Genomic DNA, 19,954 nt, shown 5'->3' on the forward strand with positions numbered 1-19,954 from the left:
TGAGCCAATGATAAAACAACGCAGATGTCACAAGACTGGATCTGCAAAGCTCGGCCCTCTTGTAAACTGTGAGAGGCAAGCCTCGGGATGGCGCCCAGGGTTTCGTGCACAAAAGGCTTTCTCCAGACTGAATCTCCAGGTCTCCAGGTTAATCTGGGAACTACCCTTGATGTCAGTGGAAAATCCAATGCAGTCCCCAAAGGAACGGCACATGTGTGTCTCCAAGTTTCGATAACAGGGTAGAATCAGTCCAGTGAATTCAAAGAGAGGATATCTCTGCATAGTTGGGGACTAATGCAACTGTGGGGAACATTCTGGACTTCTGTGAATGCTCTGGGTTTGGCTTCTATTACGAACATCGGCAGCATGTTCCCAGACAAGAGTCTGAGAAAACTCTTTATTTGGGTAACATTGATTTTTTTTTAATATGGCTCAAACCTGTTATTTTCATAGCAAGCAGAGAGAGATCATCAGGCTTCTCCCCAGATGGATAGGTTCTTGATTAAGCTTGACATTCTTGTGGATCCAAATGATTGCATATTCCTGTTGACTACGGTAGTCGTCACGTATGCTAAGAAAGCGCTGCTCTGTATGGTTCTGCTAAGTGCTGTCATTTTCTTCCGTCATTATGAATCGGTTTCTTCCTTGTGAAAAGTCACCATCCTGCATCACAGTTTAGTAGTAAATTATAGTATGTTGAAGTAAAATGTTTCAGTTGCAACACAGAATCAGGAAAATTTTTTAAATGTACTGTCAACACAAAAATGACTCAATATTCATTGTCACTTTTAAACACTGAAAACAAGTAGCAGTAATAAATGAATATTGTGTTTGCTCACATACACAATCAACTCTATTCATCTGTACTTACCAGTCTATATGGAATCCATTGTTCCTTTTGTGATAATTGGATAGATCTAGGTTAGCATGCTGGGTTTTGTTTTAAACTCAACATGCTTGATAAATACTTACACAGTGCCTACAATTGCTAGGTACTACAAGAGACACAAAGAAAAGAGGTAGACTTTTTGTCCTTAAATATTGAGATTCGTGTGGACACATATGTTTGTGTCACTCAACAATCTTTGGAGGTAGATAAGATATTTTACATAAATAGGAAGTACACGGTGGATATAAAACTGCAGCCAGCAGTCGACTTACTAAAGTCAGAGATAGCAAGTGGAAGGACCGGATCTGAAACACAGTCCTCTTGGTGCAAGACTGGCACTGCAAGCCAAATTCAGGACAGAATAGGGGCAGCGCCACAGCACAGGGAAAGCTGCATGGGAGTCTGGTGGAGACCATATGCTGAACTCTACACATCCCCCAGGAGCGCCGTGTGATCGTGACTTCCCATCAATGGACTCTCTGCTGAGTCCTCTCGACCCCTTCCTATAGTCCCTTCTCTAGGAGGAGCTGTGTTTTCTAGATTTCCCTCCACGTCTGGGCTCTGTCCTTGCACCACGCTTTCATTATCTTCACCTCTTTCCCCCGGCATCCTTGGAGAGCTGCTGTGGTTCGACTGCCAAGTCACCTACTCAGTTTTCTGCAGTAATAATTTTTTGTTTTTGCTCCTACTGCAGATTCAAATACTTCCATGACATGCTTGGTTCCTCGTCACTTCTGTTTTGCTAGCTTCTTTTAAAATTCTGCCTGCGTCTTAGTCTATTCTCTCTGATGACGCTTTGTTCCTATTACAGAAAGCCTATATTATCCTAATTCTTTGGAAGAATCAAATTATTTATAATGTTTTCTGCATGTCCTACAAAATTATTTGTTTGGAATATGAGGAATATGATTTTCTTCAGGATATTAGATTTTTAAAAAAATGAAAATGGAGCCTAGATTGTGTGAGTTACCTAAACCTCACACATATTCTTCATCTGAAAAATGAAGTCAATGGAACTGCTCACCTTGCAGGGCTGGGGAGGGAGCTAAGTGGGTTAATAATACACGTGAAGTACTTACAGCAGCTTGAGTCTAAGCAGGAGAAAGTACATGGTGGCTACACTGGGGAGTTTAAACTGGGGTGTGAATGTTTATCACCGGTGATGAAAGAGAGTGACTGTAAGATGCCGGGAAGCTCCATCGCGTACCCTGGGGCTGAGGGAGGCAGGTAGGGCAGCTTGGAAGGGGCTGAGACCTGGATGGCGAAGATGGGGTTCAGTGCACTGAGGAGCAGAGTGTTTCACTGGTTTAGCTGGGCACAAGCTGCTGGGCAAGCAGTAGCCACGGCCTGGATTGCAGGCCAGCAATCAGCAGCCAGGGGGCAGGTGTGCAGTGGGAGTGTGGGCGTCTGCAGGCATAGGAGACCTTCAGGGTGTACAGGCTGTGCAGGTCTACGGTTCAACGTCAAGAAGGCTGCAGAAAGGTTATTACCAGGTCAAGGTTTCATGGTCAGAGGGGACCCTGTTGGGAGCCAAAGACCGGGGCAGGCTCTAAGTCCTTCTGATCAGTCTGACTCCCAAGGCCTGCCAGAGAGGTGGGAGAGCCTGTCCTCCAGCAGTGTTCCTCTAGCGCCCTCTACTGCACAAAGCACAACACTGAGTCCGGGGCTAAAAGGCATCCCATTGTAATCACAGAGCTGCATGGAGTGAAATGTGCCTTCAGCGCTGACAGCCCTTGTATTAACTGACAAAGAACTTAAAATGTAAGTGTGCCTGTGAGCCTGGCACACAGTAAATGTTCCATCGCTAAAGATGACACGTTGCTGTTACTGTTGTTTTTCTCCCTTCTCTTTCTTGTCTAACAATCTTTGAATGAAAAGACAGCTATCCAACAGGTTTTTTTGTTTGTTTGTTTTTTGCTTTTTTGACAGGCAGAGTGGACAGTGAGAGAGAGAGACAGAGAGAAAGGTCTTCCTTTTGCCGTTGGTTCACCCTCCAATGGCCGCCGCGGCCGGCACACTGAGGCCAGCGCATCGCGCTGAGCCAAAGCCAGGAGCCAGGTGCTTTTCCTGGTCTCCCATGGGGTGCAGGGCCCAAGCACTTGGGCCATCCTCCACTGCACTCCCGGGCCACAGCAGAGAGCTGGCCTGGAAGAGGGGCAACCGGGACAGAATCCGGCGCCCCGACCGGGACTAGAACCCGGTGTGCCGGCGCCGCAAGGCGGAGGATTAGCCTGTTGAGCCATGGCGCCAGCCCCAACGGGGCTTTAGGTCTCCTCGGGATTAACTTGGGAGCCAGGAGATTCTCTCTGTCATGTGTAGAATCAGCACTAGGGTTGACGTAAGCAGCCCTCTGTTGCCTTTATTAGCCTGTATCTAATGGGCTCTTCACCACCCAGAGAGTTAACTGTCCTGATTATGAGACGGTGCTGTCTGTGCTTTGTGCAGATGAAACCAAAGATCCCGTGGCTTCACTTGGCCCGCCCTGCTGCTTCCCAGATGTGAGGCATGGCCATTCTCCTCTGCCGTGCTGGACACTGCTGGTTCTGTGCCCACAGGAGTTGCAGTCTCTGAGTGGGTAAGTAGAGGCAAAGAACGAGGTCTGCGGTCGGCCTGAAGCCGGAAGCTGCTGCGAGGCACCAAAGGCGCAGCCACGATGGATGTGGCTCTCTGGCGGAGGCCGGGGTAGAGAGCAGGCTTTCCCTGTCTTCTGTGCGGCATCACGTTTCCTCTGTTGGAAACTGCGAGGGACACAGAACTCAGGAATGTGTTTCTGTACCTGTTGTCATCCATCCTACTATTTTTTTTTTTTTTTTTTTTTTTGACAGGCAGAGTGGACAATGAGAGAGAGAGACAGAGAGAAAGGTCTTCCTTTGCCGTTGGTTCACCCTCCAATGGCCACCGCGGCCGGCGCACCGCGCTGATCCGATGGCAGGAGCCAGGTGCTTCTCCTGGTCTCCCATGGGGTGCAGGGCCCAAGCACTTGGGCCATCCTCCACTGTACTCCCGGGCCACAGCAGAGAGCTGGCCTGGAAGAGGGGCAACCGGGACAGAATCCGTTGCCCCGACCAGGACTAGAACCCGGTGTGCCAGCGCCGCAAAGCAGAGGATTAGCCTAGTGAGCCGCGGCGCCGGCCCCATCCTACTATTGGTAGAAGATTCCGGTAGACTCTGGGGTTTCCAGAGTGGCAGCTGGTGTTCGCCATTTTATGTATCATTCCAAATGTTTTACTGGGAAGTTGAGAGAAGGGTATTAGGGATTATTTGCATGCCATTTGATTAAACCACGAACCCGAAGTTGGGCATCCTCCTACCACTTCTTCAAAGTATAAACAACAGCAGCTACCATTTCCCAAGTGCCAAATTTGTGAAAACCATGACTCTGTGAATTTAGTTCATTTGAGGTTTTGGAAATATTTGCTGTCTGATGAGCAGTCAAATTAGACTGACTTGATTAATAAAATCTGACTTCATTCTTCAAATAAGTTCATTAAGAACAATGCAAAAAAAAATTAGAGAAATACTGGGAAAGAAGTTATAAATGTGTTTTTGGAAAATTACTAAAACCAAGTTGAGATTAAATAATATGGACATAATTTATTAGTTTTTATAAGTTACACAAATGTGGATAAGCCTATAAACCATTTCTCATACTTAAATAAGGCAAGAAAGCATGTAGCTGAAATATAAATTATATATGAAGAAAGAAGCACGACTAAAGGCTTGGCATTCTTTGGTAAGTGTGTCTGGAAGTATGCGTTGAACAAGGTCATTGGCCTTCGCTTTAAAATAAGAATCACAGTGAGTACCTCAGAAATAACTCCATTAAATGTCATATTCATCATGGTCAAAATAGGCATATGCTTTTTAAACAATGTTTATTTTCATCTCCTTGAAGAGAATGATAGTGGCAGAGGGGAGGGAGAGAGGGATCCTCCATGTGCTGGGTCACTCCCCAGATGCCCTTAGCCGCCAGCTGGGTCAGGCTGAAGCCAGGGGCCGGGAACTCCATCTGGAAGCCCCACATAGGCAGCAGGGATCCAAGCATTTGAGCCATCACCTGCTGCCACCAGGCTGCAATAGCAGGAAGTTGGCTGGGTGGCAGAGTACCTGATGGGCGGGTGTGAGTATCCCAAGCAGTGGCTTAACCTGCTGTGGGCAGTTACTGCCCCTCCATATGCTTCTAATGACAGAGAAAAGCAAGTGAAATAATCTATTTGGTTTAGCACCTAGAAAAAAATTTATTAATAACAGAAAATATTACACATTTTATGAAATAAGATGAAAAGTCAATGCAATTGAAATATATAAACCATAATATAATTTATAAAATATGCTTTAATTTATTGTATAACAGTGGATTTTTAAAAATGATACAGGGGCTGGTGCCGTGGCTCACTTGGTTAATCCTCTGCCTGTGGCGCTGGCATCCCATATGGACGCTGGTTCTAGTCCCAGCTGCTCCTCTTCCAGTCCAGCTCTCTGCTGTGGCCCAGGAGGGCAGTGGAGGATGACCCAAGAGCTTGGGACCTGCACCCGCGTGGGAGACCAGGAAGAAGCACCTGGCTCCTGGCTTTGGGTCGGCGCAGTTCCAGCTGTAGCAGTCATTTGGGAGGTGAACCAATGGAAGGAAGACCTTTCTCTCTGTCTCTCTCACACTGTCTATAACTCTACCTGTCAAATAAATTAAAAAATTTTTAAAAGATACAATATTTTATTCCTCAGGTTTTAGCCAATGTGTTTTGAGCAGTCTGGTATCGTGGAAAGTATTCTTGCTGGACTTAAATAGATCAGTGTCACTGACCAGCAGTGCTTCACTGTTTAAAGGTGCTTTCATTTCTAGCAAATAAAATCTGATAGGAATGAATATAAGAGCTGAGAAATGGAGGCCGGCGCCGCGGCTCACTAGGCTAATCCTCTGCCTTGCGGCGCCGGCACACCGGGTTCTAGTCCCGGTCGGGGCGCCGGATTCTGTCCCGGTTGCCCCTCTTCCAGGCCAGCTCTCTGGTATGGCCTGGGAGTGCAGTGGAGGATAGCCCAAGTGCTTGGGCCCTGTACCCACATGGGAGACCAGGAGAAGCACCTGGCTCCTGCCTTCAGATCAGCGCGATGCGCCGGCCGCGGCGGCCATTGGAGGGTGAACCAACAGAAAAGGAAGACCTTTCTCTCTGTCTCTCTCTCTCTCACTGTCCACTCTGCCTGTCAAAAATTAAAAAAAAAAAAAAAAAAAGAGCTGTGAAATGTTACTTGCACTTTATTACACGAAGAAAGGCCTGGTTAGTGAGGAAGGGTAGTCTCTGTTTTGCATTTAGATTCTCCACTAGCAGAGTTCATTAACATTAGTTGGATATAGAGGCGATGAGTCCATTACGTCCTCACCAACCCCACTGCCCACACGGTGCGGTGTTTCTGATTCTAGGTTCCAGCAGCTGCCGTCCCCTGCAGCACTCTGCACTCTTACCAGAAATAGGCGGAGAAAGCTGGGCAGCGGCTGCAGCCACCCAGAGGTGGGAAGAAAGGGACTCTAGGGTTGTGTTGCCCACCTTGGTGCCTGGCACACCATAAGGGCTGGAGAAACTGTTGGGTGGAGTGAAATGTGGGACAGGCACTTACTACGTGTTTGTGAAACATTTAGAAAGAAAAGAATCTGAAGAAGTTCAAGGAGCCTGTGCATTGTGGAATGCCGTTCTCCACGAACTTTTGGGAGCACCTTGCCTGTGTATTTATTTCATCTTAGAATCCTATGCTTCTAGACCGCTTTTGTTGCATCTATATAATCCCTTTGCTAAAACCGAGGGTTTTAGAATGATAGTTTATGGCTACAGGTTGCAAAAACCTTAAATGTAAGTCCCTCCACCCCAGGTCCCAGAGTCGCCCGTCTCCCCCATCACTGGCTTCCCTCGCGCTTGGGCCACACCCGGCTGGACACACAGATGGTGGCTGGTCCCACTGGGGAGTCCTATACCTTGCCAAGGTATCTGATCGGCCTTGCCCAGCCCCGGCCCGCAGCGTTCACCGTGAGCGCAGGCCTTGGGGACTCCACCCACCCCTGCCCCTCTGGGGCCGCCAGGGCTTGGGACCAGAGCGCTCGGGGCGTTCACAGCGCGCGCACGCACACGCGGGTCTTGGGGATTCCGCCCACCCACGCCCCTCTGCGCCGCCAGAGCGTGAGGCGGCGGGCGCGAGCCTGGCTTGGGCGACCGTTACCGGCCAGGAGGCGCTGACCGTTACCGGCCAGGAGGTGGCGGGGCTGACCCAGGGCCATCCCTGTACCTTGCCCTCACTGGGCGCCCTAAGGCGTGAACAGGCCGGACCTTAGCCGCTTCGAGGAGCGGCCTGGGCGGCTGGCGGGCCGCCGAGCTGCGGGTGAGAGCGGCATCCCTCCTCCACACCCCTGCTGCCGGCCGGCCTTGGCCAGGACCTGGAGGGCTGGACCAGCCGTCCCCTGCCTCTGCTGGCCAGCGTCCCTTCTGTGCAGGTTTTCTTTTTCTTTTTTTTTAAGCAAAAACTCATTTATTGCATGTATAGCAAAGCCTTTTAAAGCACAAGACCACAGGATTACTGGGGCAGGGCATAAGGACCAACCAATTACTTAAAAGGTCATTTTATGGGGCGACTTTTTACAGGACCAGCCATATGTCTGAACACTTGTCATCAGTTGTTGTCACCTCCCCTGATGCTGCTTGGCCAATCAGCTTTGGTGGTAAATGACTTTGGGTACCACCCACCTTACTTCTTTTGGGCACCATCTTTGAATTGCCTCCTGTGCCTAATTTCCCCATAGATTCCCCCTTTTTTGTTTTATATTAAAGAGAGAAAAAGAGGAACTGAGCGGAGAGTGTGCCTGTCTTAGGTTGTCCCCTCTGACTGGGATCAGCCCTTTAGGGAGCATGTCTGTCTTAGGTTGTCCCCCTCTGGGGATCTTTGACTACTACTCCAGCTGTTAGGGCCTTCCCCAGGGGATCTTACCCGTCATTGGCTACCACCTCAGCAACTCAGGGTATGATGTATTATACCTCTACATCTTGGCAGTGGCCATGGGCAGATGTATAGAGTTCCCAATCTGTCGCTTAAAGAGCGACATAACCCTGTTCTTAAAGACCACCATTAACTGGACCACAGCGATGCAATCTTAGGCAAATTTACAAGGACAATGGAGACCAAGGGTCCACAATGGGGAGGAGATAAGGAAGCCATGCCCCAAGGCCAGACCACAGGTAACTAGAGCTTTAAGGTCTTCTTGGAGGGTCTTGATCTTGTCCTTGATGATGCTGGAGTGATTAGCATAAAAGCAGCACTCTTGATGTACCATGATGATCCAATTACAATGAGGCAGAGTTCAATATGGTCTTTGTATCAGGAAGTTGAAGTTATCACGTTTTTCTGAAGATCTTCGATTTTTTTGGCTTGTCTTTGGATCGTATTTTGGAACACAGCATTCTGGTGTTCAAACTTTAGTCGCAGTCCTCCAGGTGCTGTGTTAACTTTGCAACAGCCTGCACAGCTCCTTGGTGTTGGGCTTCTGCTTTTTGCAGCTCAGGTTCCAAAGCAGATTTTATAGCTTCATGTTCTTCTCCACTTGTATTTTCTTTATGGACTCCAGAAATATCAGTTAATGAGTTTTTATTTGTTTGTTCTCTTGCAGCACATGGAATGATAGTAATAACTTTTTCACTTGGTGATGGTGAGAAGCTTTTCTGAGAATCCCAAGATACATCTTCATAATCAGATTCAATGGGAGACATCATATCATCTGGATGCTTTTTGTGCAAGCCATGAACATAATTTATTCTGCATTTATCTGTGTTAGTCAACTGGTGCAGGCGCAGTCTCTTATCTGTGGCACAATCTACATTCTATGCCCCGGTACCCGCCGCCATTACTGACATTCTATGCCCCAGTACCAGCCGCCATTACTGAAAGCCAAGTAGCCACATGGCCCAAATTAACCTGCGCCTAGCTCCACCTCCAACCTAATGGGATTGGCTTATTCCCACCTCACTGCCCACCCCCTGGAAAACTATAGTAGACCCCCATCCCAGACACACGGTCTTTTTCCTTCGCGGCCCCTTCGCTCCAGTCTGTAGGGTGTTCCCCAATAAACCCTTTCCCCTTCCCTGGTGTCCAGTGTGCTTTGCGATGGCTAACATTAATATATAACAATCTGTTTGCTCTTTTTGAGCACTGTGAAAGCCAGCAATATCATCTTCATCATGTACACCAGCTGAAGTCAATGGTCCTTCTTTCTTGTACTGAGTTTAGGACTTTCACCTCCTGTTAAGGCTGTGAGCCCTGCCTCTGGTCATGACAGCTGAAACACAGAAAGAGACATGGCGACATGAGAACACCCCTGCCTGCCTGCCTGGCCAGGGGCCAAAGCCGAGCCGCCACCACTATCCCACCAACTACATCCGGGCAACTCAGACGCCGCCGCCTTCAGCAAACCTCTCTGCAGGTTTTCTTATGTGCTCTGGAGCTCTTTGCTATCCCTAGATTGCTGAACTGTGTCCCCATCATGAATAGGAAATGAGCTCTTTGAGAAACTTTGCTACCATTTGTTGTGTACTATATGCATACACATAGGTAAGCCTGTTAGGTAGGAAGTCAGTTATGAGCTCATGTGTATGTGTGACATAAAGGTCTAAAGAGAAGACATCTATGTCCAGCATATGCATCTGATGACAATGTTTCAGGGGCAGCCCGGTATTCACATTCTTCCCTACCCCTTTCTACCTGATAACCTGCCAGGTGGAGATCCCCGGCCCTTCTGCCTGACAAATCTTCCACAATCTCCCAGATGCAGCCCAGTACAGCCATAAAATCCTGTTTCAGGAGGAGATGTGTGAAGACAAAGACCCATCTCCTTAAAAACCCCTGGCCTCAACCAGACTGCACTCAGCCCTCTGCCTCTCTGCTGAGCCGCCGGCCTGGTCTGGCCAGGTGTACTCTCTCCACTCAACCACGTAACTTCCACCCCCCGCCCCCAGTCTCTCAGGCTCTGTCTGGAGAGGTGCCCATCCATCCTTACGGATGTCCCATCCCTAATAAACCTTGCTATTTTACCTCCCACTACTCGGTCTCACACCTGAATTCTTTCTTGCGTGAAGACAAGAACCCTGCAATTTCTCCCCTAACAAGCCCATAACACAAATGTATCTATAGGTGGCTATATACGATTCTGTGTTGATACTTAACTTTTTAAAGAAAATATTCTGTATTGAATTGCATTAATAACCTTAACAGACATTATACTTTTGTGTGTGCATACATGTATATATCTCTATGTGTGTAGGTAAATCTATACACATCACACACATGCAAAAACAACATACACATTTAGTTTTGGCATTTATGTACTTGAGTTTTATTGTCTACCGTTTTGTGGTTTTTTCAAGTCTCGTGTGTGAAGCATTGCTATTTTAGTTTCAAGAAATGAGGCTGGCACCGTGGCTCAATAGGCTAATCCTCTGCCTTGCGGCGCCAGCACACCGGGTTCTAGTCCCGGTCAGGGCGCCGGATTCTGTCCCGGTTGCCCCTCTTCCAGGCCAGCTCTCTGCTGTGGCCCGGGAGTGCAGTGGAGGATGGCCCAAGTGCTTGGGCCCTGCACCCCATGGGAGACCAGGAGAAGCACCTGGCTCCTGGCTTCGGATCAGCGCGCTGCGCTGGCCGCAGCACACCGGCCGCGGCGGCCATTGGAGGGTGAACCACCAGCAAAGGAAGACCTTTCTCTCTGTCTCTCTTACTGTCCACTCTGCATGTCAAAGAAAGAAAGAGAGAGAGAGAGAGAGAGAGAGAGAGAGAGAGAGAAAGAAAGAAAGAAAGAAAGAAAGAAAGAAAGAAAGAAAGAAAGAAAGAAAGAAAGAAATGAATTCACAAATTTGTTTCCTGTTCTATTTTGGAGAATTGAAGGGAAGGATTATTAAGAGGCTGGAGGAGAGGGATAAACAAGGCCTCACCGCCTCCTGTCTCGGTGAATAAATGGAATTCCATCTTGGGGGAAATGCAATGAATTCAGTAACTTCCGTGAGGATTTACTGTTAATTGCACATTTGATGATGCTGACTTGTGAAGCTCTTTTGGCCTAATGTCTTTTTACTTTGCTGTGTGGGGTGGGGCAGGGCAGGGAGAGCGAAGTACTGTTTCCTTTATTGACTTTTGGTTTTATTGATACTGACTTTTGTTGTGGTAGGTTTTCTATTGTACTAATTTCTCTCCCTCAGAGCATACTCCTTTTCCAGCTTCTTGATGAGTAGTTTGTTTATTGTGTCAACTCATCACTCCTATAAGGAGATACTGGGAGGAGTCGCTGTGAAGAGATGAGGTTTGCTCTGGCAAGTTGTTTCGGAGATTCACAGTCTGTGGTCAGGTGGGCCCCACCAGTTGGGCCTCTGGAGTTGGTTTTCTTGCTGGCATGGTCCCAAGGTGCTGTAGAGAATTGTGTGACGAGGAAATGGTGTCCCTCTATGTCTACAAAGCCATCATGATTTAATCCTGGGGGCTTCTGCCTGTTGTCACCGGTACCATAATTGGATTGTTTACACTCTTTGTACCATTAACCTAAGACTTTGGGGACCAAATCTTTAACAATGGGCTTCTGGGAGACAGTCAACATCTGACATCCAAACCATAGCATTTGTTTGTCATCCTTAAAATATGAAATACAGTTAGTGTTCTAAATGTACTTCTAAGAACCAACAAAGCTGCATTTACAGTTTAAATGCATGATACTTTATTTGCATTCTATAAGGAAATGCCTGCTTACTATTGATTCTGTGAAATTGGTTATCTTCTGTTACCTATGATGTGGTCAATTTGACTGATGTCTTAGGTGATTTGAAAAGTAAATTATTACGTAAAAGGTTATATATGTATAGATCAGGTCAAGCGTATAGGTGTAAGGATCAAACTTTATTTTTTATATTGTTATGACAGTTTTCTTTTGTATAGCATACGTTTGATAGATTATTTTCCAGTCTCCTTTAAAAATTATGGTAGAATATGCATAACAGAAAATGTGCCATTTTAAAGAGTACAGTTCAGGGACATTAAGTACACATTGTTGTGTAACCATCACTCCTATCCATCTCAAGAACTTTTTCTTCATCCCAAATGGAAATTCTAGGCTGATTAAAAAAATAACTCTGCGTTTCTGCTTCCCACCATGCCCTGGTAACCACCAAACTACTTTCTGTCTTTATGAATGTGACTATTCTAAGAACCTCAGATAAGTGGTATCGACCAAAGTAATCTGAATCAGACTGAAAGACTGAAAAGGAAAGCTTTATTTGCAAAGCGGAGGCTCTCACAGACTGGGGAACACAGATCAGAGATGACGATGTGCTCTGCAGTTAGACAGAGAAGCAGAGTTTAGGAGAGCATCAGAGAGCGACAATAGACAGCGCAGGAATTCCCGTAACCTGCTTCTTGAGGTGCAGCCGTGCAGGCTTGAGTGCACTCTTCATTTTTTATCGTGGGATAATGTTCTGAAAAGAGGGGCTGTTAGTATTTTCAGGGGGGATTTTGGCCCCTGTGATATCAGAAAGTTACGGATTTTCTTAAGACGTTTTTATGATTTGTATCCTTTTCTCTGACTCACTTTGAGTATACAATAGTTAAACATCTATTATCTGGACAAACAGAGCCCAAAACTGTCTTTTTAAAATTTTTGTAACTATAAAGAGAGTAGATTTCATAGATATTGAGCAGGGTAGTTGTTAGTGCACAGTCTCAGTAAACTGATTCAGAGACTGTTAGCTGCCAGAAGTTCTACCTTTTTGCCCAATCAGGACTCAGGGAATGTGGGCAGAGAAGAATGAGAAGCAGTTTTTTGCATGTTGGCAAAAATGCCAAGAAACTGGCATCATCTGTGTGTTAGCTGCTGATGTTTCTCTCTCTCTCTCTCTCTCTCTCTCTCTCTGCCTTTAGGATTTATAGCTGTACTTTTGTACATTTCTATTCATCTGAAAGAGACAAATTGTCCAACTACTGATCTACCCGTTAAATGCCCACAGAGCTGGGGTTGGGTCTGCAGTTTGGGCATTAGGGACTCAGGCACTTGAGCCATCATTTGCTGCCTCCAAGAGTGTGCATCAGTAGGAAGCTAGATTGGAAACAGAGGCATGACCTGATCCCAGACATTCTGACAAGGTGGCTTATCCCGCTGCACTGTAACACTGAACCCTAGAAATGTTTCTCTTTGTAATTGTCTTTTCTCTATGGTTGCTATGATTGTCTATATCAACTGAACTGTGACCTTTTTTATTAACTGTGGCAACAGACAATAAGGAAGCACATATGTGGGGCCAGATACTGCTGAGAACAAGCAAGAAAAATGAAGTCGAACGAGGGGACAGAGTGACGGGGACTGAGGGGAGAGAAGGGACTCGCTATTTTACACAGAGGGAGGGAAGACTACTGAGCAGTCCATGTGGAGATGAGGGTGGTCTTAACAGAGTGGTGGCTGTGGAGATGCAGTCTGGAAGTTGCACGGCTAGGACCTACTGATGGAGAGTAGGTGAGGAATGATGGAGAAGTCACAAAATTTAGTGACTCTGAGGTTTCTGGTTAGAGCAGTAGATGTATGTTGATGCTGTTTATGAGATGGGGAAAGTTAGCAAAGGAGTGGTTTTGGTGGTTGAAAATTTGCTGTGCATTTTTCTTGATTATATTTTCTAACTGCTAATTAGTCTTGTTACATATGTCTGTTTAGATAAAGGAGTATTTAAATGAAACTCTAGGGAGGGGCATGTACCCTAGTGGTTAAAGTGCCAGTTAGGATGCCCACGCCCCCTGCTGGAGTGCCTGAGTTGGAGCCAAGGCTCCATTCCTGATTCCAGTTTCCTGCTAATGTGCACCTGGAAAACAGTAGGTGATGGCTCAAGTAGTTGGGTCCCTGCCACCCATGTGGGAGACCTGGAATGTGTTTCTAGCTCCCAGCTTTGGCCTGGCCCAGTCCCACTTGCTGTGGATATTTGGGGAGTGAACCACAATATTAAAAGAATGAAACTCTATCTATTCTGGATATAAAAATGTTCTTTTTGGAAAAAAAAGACATGTTAGATAACTAAGCAGTTGTAAATAATTAAAGTATAACAAATAACTAAAAAGTAGGCATAAAAACTTAAAGAGTCAAAAAAAATAATGCCTATGTAATTGGCTAAATATGTGAGATTTTATTTAGCTTTCCAGAAGCTTTTCTGTACTCAGAGTGTTTGGGAATTTTCCAAGAACTTAACTCCCACTTGTTCTCATGGGAAGTAAAACTTAGTGCAAAGGTTTACATTTCTAGGTCAGTACTAAAGGAAGTAAACTATGTCTGAAGTCAGGATCTGCTTGCACAGATCCTCTATTAATTCTGAAGATACATTAAAGAGGCTGCCAGATCTACCAATTTTTTTCACACCAAATTCTTGCAAAAACAAATAATATTTTTATGCACTGACAAACTGTCGCTCCCCGTCTTCGTGGGGGAACGACACAGAACCCTGCCTAGGCTTCATATCCGAGTCACGGCACCATTATGTCGCTCCCCCTCTTCGTGGAGGAACGACACAGGACCCTGCGCTGTTCTTTCGTCTGCTCGGCCCTCCCCGGGTTTGCTGCTGGTTCTTCCCGGGTTGGCTACTATCCCTTCCACCTCCGTGGAAGGGCAGTTCCCCCGGCCACATTCCCCACTTCCGCAGGGGAGCGGCACACCGCCGGCCGGTTCTCTCGGGGGCTGCACGGGTTCCCTTAGATGTTCCCCATAGATGTTCCTGGTGCATGCCGTCTCTCTCCTCCTTTATAGTCCTCCTCCGCCAATCCTAACTCGGCTGCCCACACGCCGAGTACGCTGCTCTCCTCCAATCAGGAGCAAGTCCTACAGTTTATTAGTTGAACTGGAGGCAGCTGTGCGGAAGCTGTTTACTCCTCTCCCGGCGCCATATTGTGGGAGAGCAGATGCATAGAATAAGTCTTAATTCCAGTAACTCAGTCCAGTCCGGATTGCTCCCCACAACAAACTTCTTATGCAAACTGCAGAGAGAATGAAGATACTGTCCTATGACTCCATTATTATTTTTATAAGGTGTGGATAAATAAAATATCTGTAGATTAAGTATATTGCATTGATGTTCCTTAATTTGAATTTGCAAACTTAAAGGCATTTGAGAACTTAAATTCTTACCAGTAACATGTGGCTCCCTGAGTGTCGAAGGACACTGCTAGCTCTCACAATATGCTGTATGGCTTCCTTGAAGAACACCATGGGATAGGAGATCTAGCAGAGGAAATGTAGCAAATAGACTGATTACAAGTATAGAAAAACCAAAGTCAAACATGTATTGTAGTTTTACATAAGAGGATACAGGATTGAGAGAGACTATTCTAGCAACCCAGTGATCTGGACTTGGGAGCCTGGTTTTCAGGAACATTAAAGGAGATCGAATAGTGAGGCCCTTGCTGTGGCTCAGTGGCCCCAGCCTGCGGTGCTGGCATCCATGTGGGTGCTAGTTCAAGCCCTGGCTGCTCCACTCCATATCCAGCTCCCTAAAAATGTGCCTGGGAAAACAGCAGAGGATGGCCCAAGTCCTTGGGCCCCTGCACCCACGTGGGAGACCCGGAGGAGTCTGGCTCTTGGCTTGGGGCAGGCTCAGTCCTGGCTGTTGTGGGCATTTGGGGAGAATATAGAAGACCTCTCTTCTTCTCTGTCTCTCATTCTCTCCCTGTCTGTATCTCTGCCTTTCAAATAAATAAATCTTAAAAAATTTTTTTTTGCACAATGAAGACCATCCCTGTGCAAATATTCTGGTAAGACATATGGGGGGGGGGGGGGGTTGTCACAGAGTTGAGGGGAAAGAACAGTTATAAATAATTACAACAGTTACTATTGGCAACAACAATAGTCCCTAGTCCCCTAGTCTGCTTTTCTATTGTTCTGTCTCAGCAGGTAGGACAGTGGTGGGAGAAAGAAAATTGGTTTCTGGTACTGGTGATTCTTGGTGTCTCTGCTCACACAATGGGCACATGAAGGTGTGAAGAATGACAACTATTCTGGCATAATTTGCTGCCAGATGTTGCTACTCTGGACCCTATTGCAAATTTCTTTATTACTCTCTACTAATTCAACTCTCTGCAGCCTCAGTTGTGTACTTGGTCTTTAAAACCACATGCTATTGAGACAAACTAAGACAAAACAGCATAATGCTAAGTTTTTAATGGTTTGCTTTGAAACCTTAGGGCACACTTTCCCCCACTGCTCTCACGCACAAACATGTCCTAAAAGTATTGGATCTGCTGTACCTATACACGGATTCACATGTGTATTAACAACCGCAGGCAGATACAGCCCTCCTCACAGGCTCTTCTCCATGTCTTTACCTCTGTAAACTTCGAACCCAATTTCATCTGGAATTCATCAAGTACACTGGCAAGTTTATCATAGTCATTGGTATTCTGATGTCCTGTGCTCTGCATTGGTCTCAAGCTACGGGTGAGGGGAACGCGACTACGAAGGACTTTTCTCAGGGGGACTACAGAGGTGTCGCAGGCTTTCATCACACGGCACTTTCGATGAAAACCCCGTTTAAAAATCAGTTCTCACAACCTAAGCTCACCTGGAAATGGCTCTCCACTTCCTTCGCCAGCACCTGATAGAAAAGGCGGCGTTCGGCGCGGTCGGCGAGGCGATCGTGGAACACTCGCGTGGCTTCGTGAGCCCAGAGCAGAGCAGCCGACTCTTTGGAGCTGATCACGGTCTTGTCAGCTTGCAGCAGTCCTCGGAGGAGCTGTCGGGGTTTCAAAGAGCGCGTTACATGAGCATTAGCAGGGCAGCACGCGACGCCAGGTTTCCTTTCCGCAAAGGTAGACGCGATTATCCGAGGTAAGACAATGCGTGATGATCTGAATGTTGGAGAGATGGGAAAGCTCTCAGGGAACGATGGCACAGAATCGCTTGCAGCGAGGGGATCTGGGAACTCTTCCATCCAGTTTTTGTTTTTGTTTTTGTTTTTTTTGTTTGTTTGTTTTTTGTTTTTTGTTTTTTGTTTTTTTTTTTTTTTGACAGGCAGAGTGGACAGTGAGAGAGAGAAAGGTCTTCCTTTTGCCATTGGTTCACCCTCCAATGGCTGCTGCAGCCAGCGCACCGCGCTGATCCGAAGGCAAGGGGCAAGGTGCTTCTCCTGGTCTCCCATGGCGTGCAGGGCCCAAGCACTTGGGCCATCCTCCACTGCACTCCCTGGCCACAGCAGAGAGCTGGCCTGGAAGAGGGGCAACCGGGACAGAATCCGGCGCCCCGACCGGGACTAGAACCTGGTGTGCCGGCGCCACAAGGCGGAGGATTAGCCTAGTGAGCCATGGCGCCGGCCAGCCCAGATGTACCTTTAAAAACAAATACTCATTTTCTGCAGCTTCTACAATTTTTATAAATTCTTTTGCTGTTTGTGCCTCATTACACACTGTTAGGGAATCTTGTATATCTTTATGACTCACTAGCTGAACATTACCATCTTCATAATAATGAACCTGAACTTTCAAGATGCCAACCACTTGAGTGATTGAAGGTGTGACTGTAAACTTCCACTCTGACCTCCAACGACCATTCCAAAAGTTTTTTGCTTGGAACTGATGGCTTTCTATGCATGCAATAATGGTTTGCTGTCCATCAATTTTTTTACCATATACAGTGCAGACCCCATTCGGATAATGTTCTTTTACATAAGCACGAAGAGCAGTTTCTACTGAACTTCTCCACGATTCAATCGCATTTTCTGCTTCATAGGGTCTCGGATCAGTTGCTTCCTTCCTCAAGTGATCAAATTTGAAACAAATTCTGTTTTTTGGATCCAAAAACTTTCCATTCCCCAAGTCGCCATGTTCTGTTATCAATACCTGATCTTCATAACCTTCAATTTTTACTGGAGTAAACTGGTCCAAGTTATACTGTGCAAATGCATGTGCTGCTCCTTCCCTGAGAAGATTATCATTATTAAGCAGTAACCGGACATCATTAAATACCTCATTAAATTCTCCAGGAGGGGCATGGATGATGAATTTTGCTGCTATACGCACCTTCTCCTCATTAGACAACTGCTCCTCCAGATCCGCCATCTTAAACAAATACTGGCCGGTGCCGTGGCTCAACAGGCTAATCCTCCACCTTGCGGCGCCAGCACACCGGGTTCTAGTCCTGGTCGGGGCGCCAGATTCTGTCCTGGTTGCACCTCTTCCAGGCCAGCTCTCTGCTGTGGCCCGGGAGTGCAGTGGAGGAGGGCCCAAGTGCTTGGGCCCTGCACCCCATGGGAGACCAGGAGAAGCACCTGGCTCCTGCCTTCGGATCAGCCGTGGTGGCCATTGGAGGGTGAACCAACAGCAAAAGGAAGACCTTTCTCTCTGTCTCTCTCTCTCACTGTCCACTCTGCCTGTCAAAAAAAAAAAAAAAAAAAAAAAAAACAACAGCAAATACTATGATGTTGTTGTGGATTCGTTCTGAGAAGAGGAGCGTGGTGGGGGCAAGAGGCGATGAGTCACCACACAGACCCCCAGAGTCGGGAGCCGGGTGAAAGCGGGCCAGAGGCGAGCAGCCCACAGACTCGTTTATTTCAGTCGCTACAACAGCTTATATAGCCAAGACAGCCAATCTTGTCAAGGGACGGTCTGTGCCAGTCACACCCTGTTGCCAGACAGTTTCTATTGCCAGCAGCCACCTTGGCATGGCCTTCTCATTCCACCACATTTCTCCCTTTTCATTTATTTTTGAGCAATGGGAGGCATGATCCTTGGCCATACCATTGTTGACCCCGTTTCCGTGTGGTCTCCGTACGTGGCTGTGCCTGCCTTAGGTTGTCCCCCAGGGGATCTTACCCATCATTGACTAACCAGCGCTCAAAACAGGAGACCACAGAGGTGCTTGCTCAGATGGGGGTAGGAATGAGGAACAATGGTAATCAGGAATGGCATGACCGCACACAGGCTGTGGGCTGTTCCAGTGGCTGACCAGAGCTAGTGGGGTATAAAACAGTATCGGATGTGGCTATGGGCAGTTTCTCAGGGTAGGATGATAGGGCAGGTGCATCCGCTAACAAGGCGGGCTCTCAGTCTTGTTCAGCTGGTTCTGGTTGGCTGTCAGTTGCAGGCTTGATGTTTCTGGCTGGTACCCAAATGGACTGACCCACATTCTCTGGAAAGACACAAGCATATTCTCGGCCCTTGGTTAGCAGAGGGTGTGGTCCCTTCCATTCTGTCGGGGAGCCTTTCCACCTAGCCATAGGGGCTGGGGTCTGGGATAGAAAGGATCCTCAGTGTTTATAAGCTGGGCTGATCCCTTAGGAATCAAAAGTAAGAAAATTGATAGTGAAAAGGACCTCAGTCAAAGCAAGCTGTGGGTCTGGGGGCATATGATTGTTTTTCTGTCTTTGTAAGAGATCTTTAATTGTCCTATGAGTTTTTTCAATGTTGTATGGGATACCTGTGGCAGACTGTATGTTCCAGGATTTCAGGAAGGACTTAAATTCCTGTGATGTATACGCTGGCCCGTTATCAGTCTTTATGGTCCAGGGGACACCAAGGACCAGCATGGCTGATTTAACCGCCTTTATCACATTACTAGCCTTTTCTCTGGATTGGGCTGTTAAAACAATGAGTTAAAGTAATCTATTATGTTCTCTTAATGACTGTTAAATTCTAATTGTTTAAAGACAGCTAAATTTTTATTAAGAGCTATGAGTTTATCTAAATATGTGCTTATTTTTAAACATTTAAATAATCACCTTGTAACAGTGATCAAATTTGGTCTATATTATGTCATGATGTTAAGAAATCTTATTTCAACCAGATATTTTGGATTTTGAGGCTTCTTGGCATTCTTGGCAGGCATTCAAAAATACCAAAAATTGAGGTTCCAGGGAATTTGGACTCTGAGATTTCCAGTAAATTTAAACTTTGGGTTTTTTCCAGTTCAGGCCCAACTGAAAGAAATCAAAGGATATATATGTCTCTCATCTTGTAATCAGGGTATTTAGATTGTATTGGAGGTGCTGTCAAGATGTAAAGTGGTGCTAAATTTTGAGTTTTTATAATATGAAATGCTACTGC

At 46.6% G+C, this 19,954-nt stretch overlaps 1 protein-coding gene and 1 pseudogene across 9 annotated transcripts in view; one reads left to right on the forward strand and one right to left on the reverse strand.

Annotated features, from left to right (window-relative positions):
- Nucleotides 1–9,958, forward strand: part of LOC149122549 (uncharacterized) — a 70,473-nt gene extending 60,515 nt beyond the window's left edge. For all 8 annotated transcript variants that reach the window (XR_016218895.1, XR_016218894.1, XM_089311443.1 and 5 more), the window contains 2 exons: nt 3,335–3,464; nt 8,532–9,958. Coding sequence is in view for 6 of the 8 variants with exons in the window: in XM_089311443.1 (XP_089167569.1) it covers nt 3,335–3,464; nt 8,532–8,568 (167 nt within the window). In the remaining 2 variants the exon portion in view is untranslated. The remainder of the gene's footprint in view (nt 1–3,334; nt 3,465–8,531) is intronic.
- A 6,349-nt stretch (nt 9,959–16,307) lies between these two features.
- On the reverse strand, nt 16,308–17,971 carry LOC149122550 (F-actin-capping protein subunit alpha-2 pseudogene; annotated as a pseudogene). Its single transcript, XR_016218790.1, has 3 exons — nt 17,243–17,971; nt 16,480–16,650; nt 16,308–16,349 (listed from the first exon to the last, which is right to left on the reverse strand). The product of XR_016218790.1 is annotated as an F-actin-capping protein subunit alpha-2 pseudogene (transcript).
- Between the last annotated feature and the right edge of the window lie 1,983 nt (nt 17,972–19,954).

This window comes from Oryctolagus cuniculus, chromosome 13, assembly GCF_051225735.1.
Source record: "Oryctolagus cuniculus isolate XC-2025 breed Fujian yellow rabbit chromosome 13, ASM5122573v1, whole genome shotgun sequence".
In the NCBI taxonomy this organism is placed as follows: Eukaryota; Metazoa; Chordata; class Mammalia; order Lagomorpha; family Leporidae; genus Oryctolagus; species Oryctolagus cuniculus.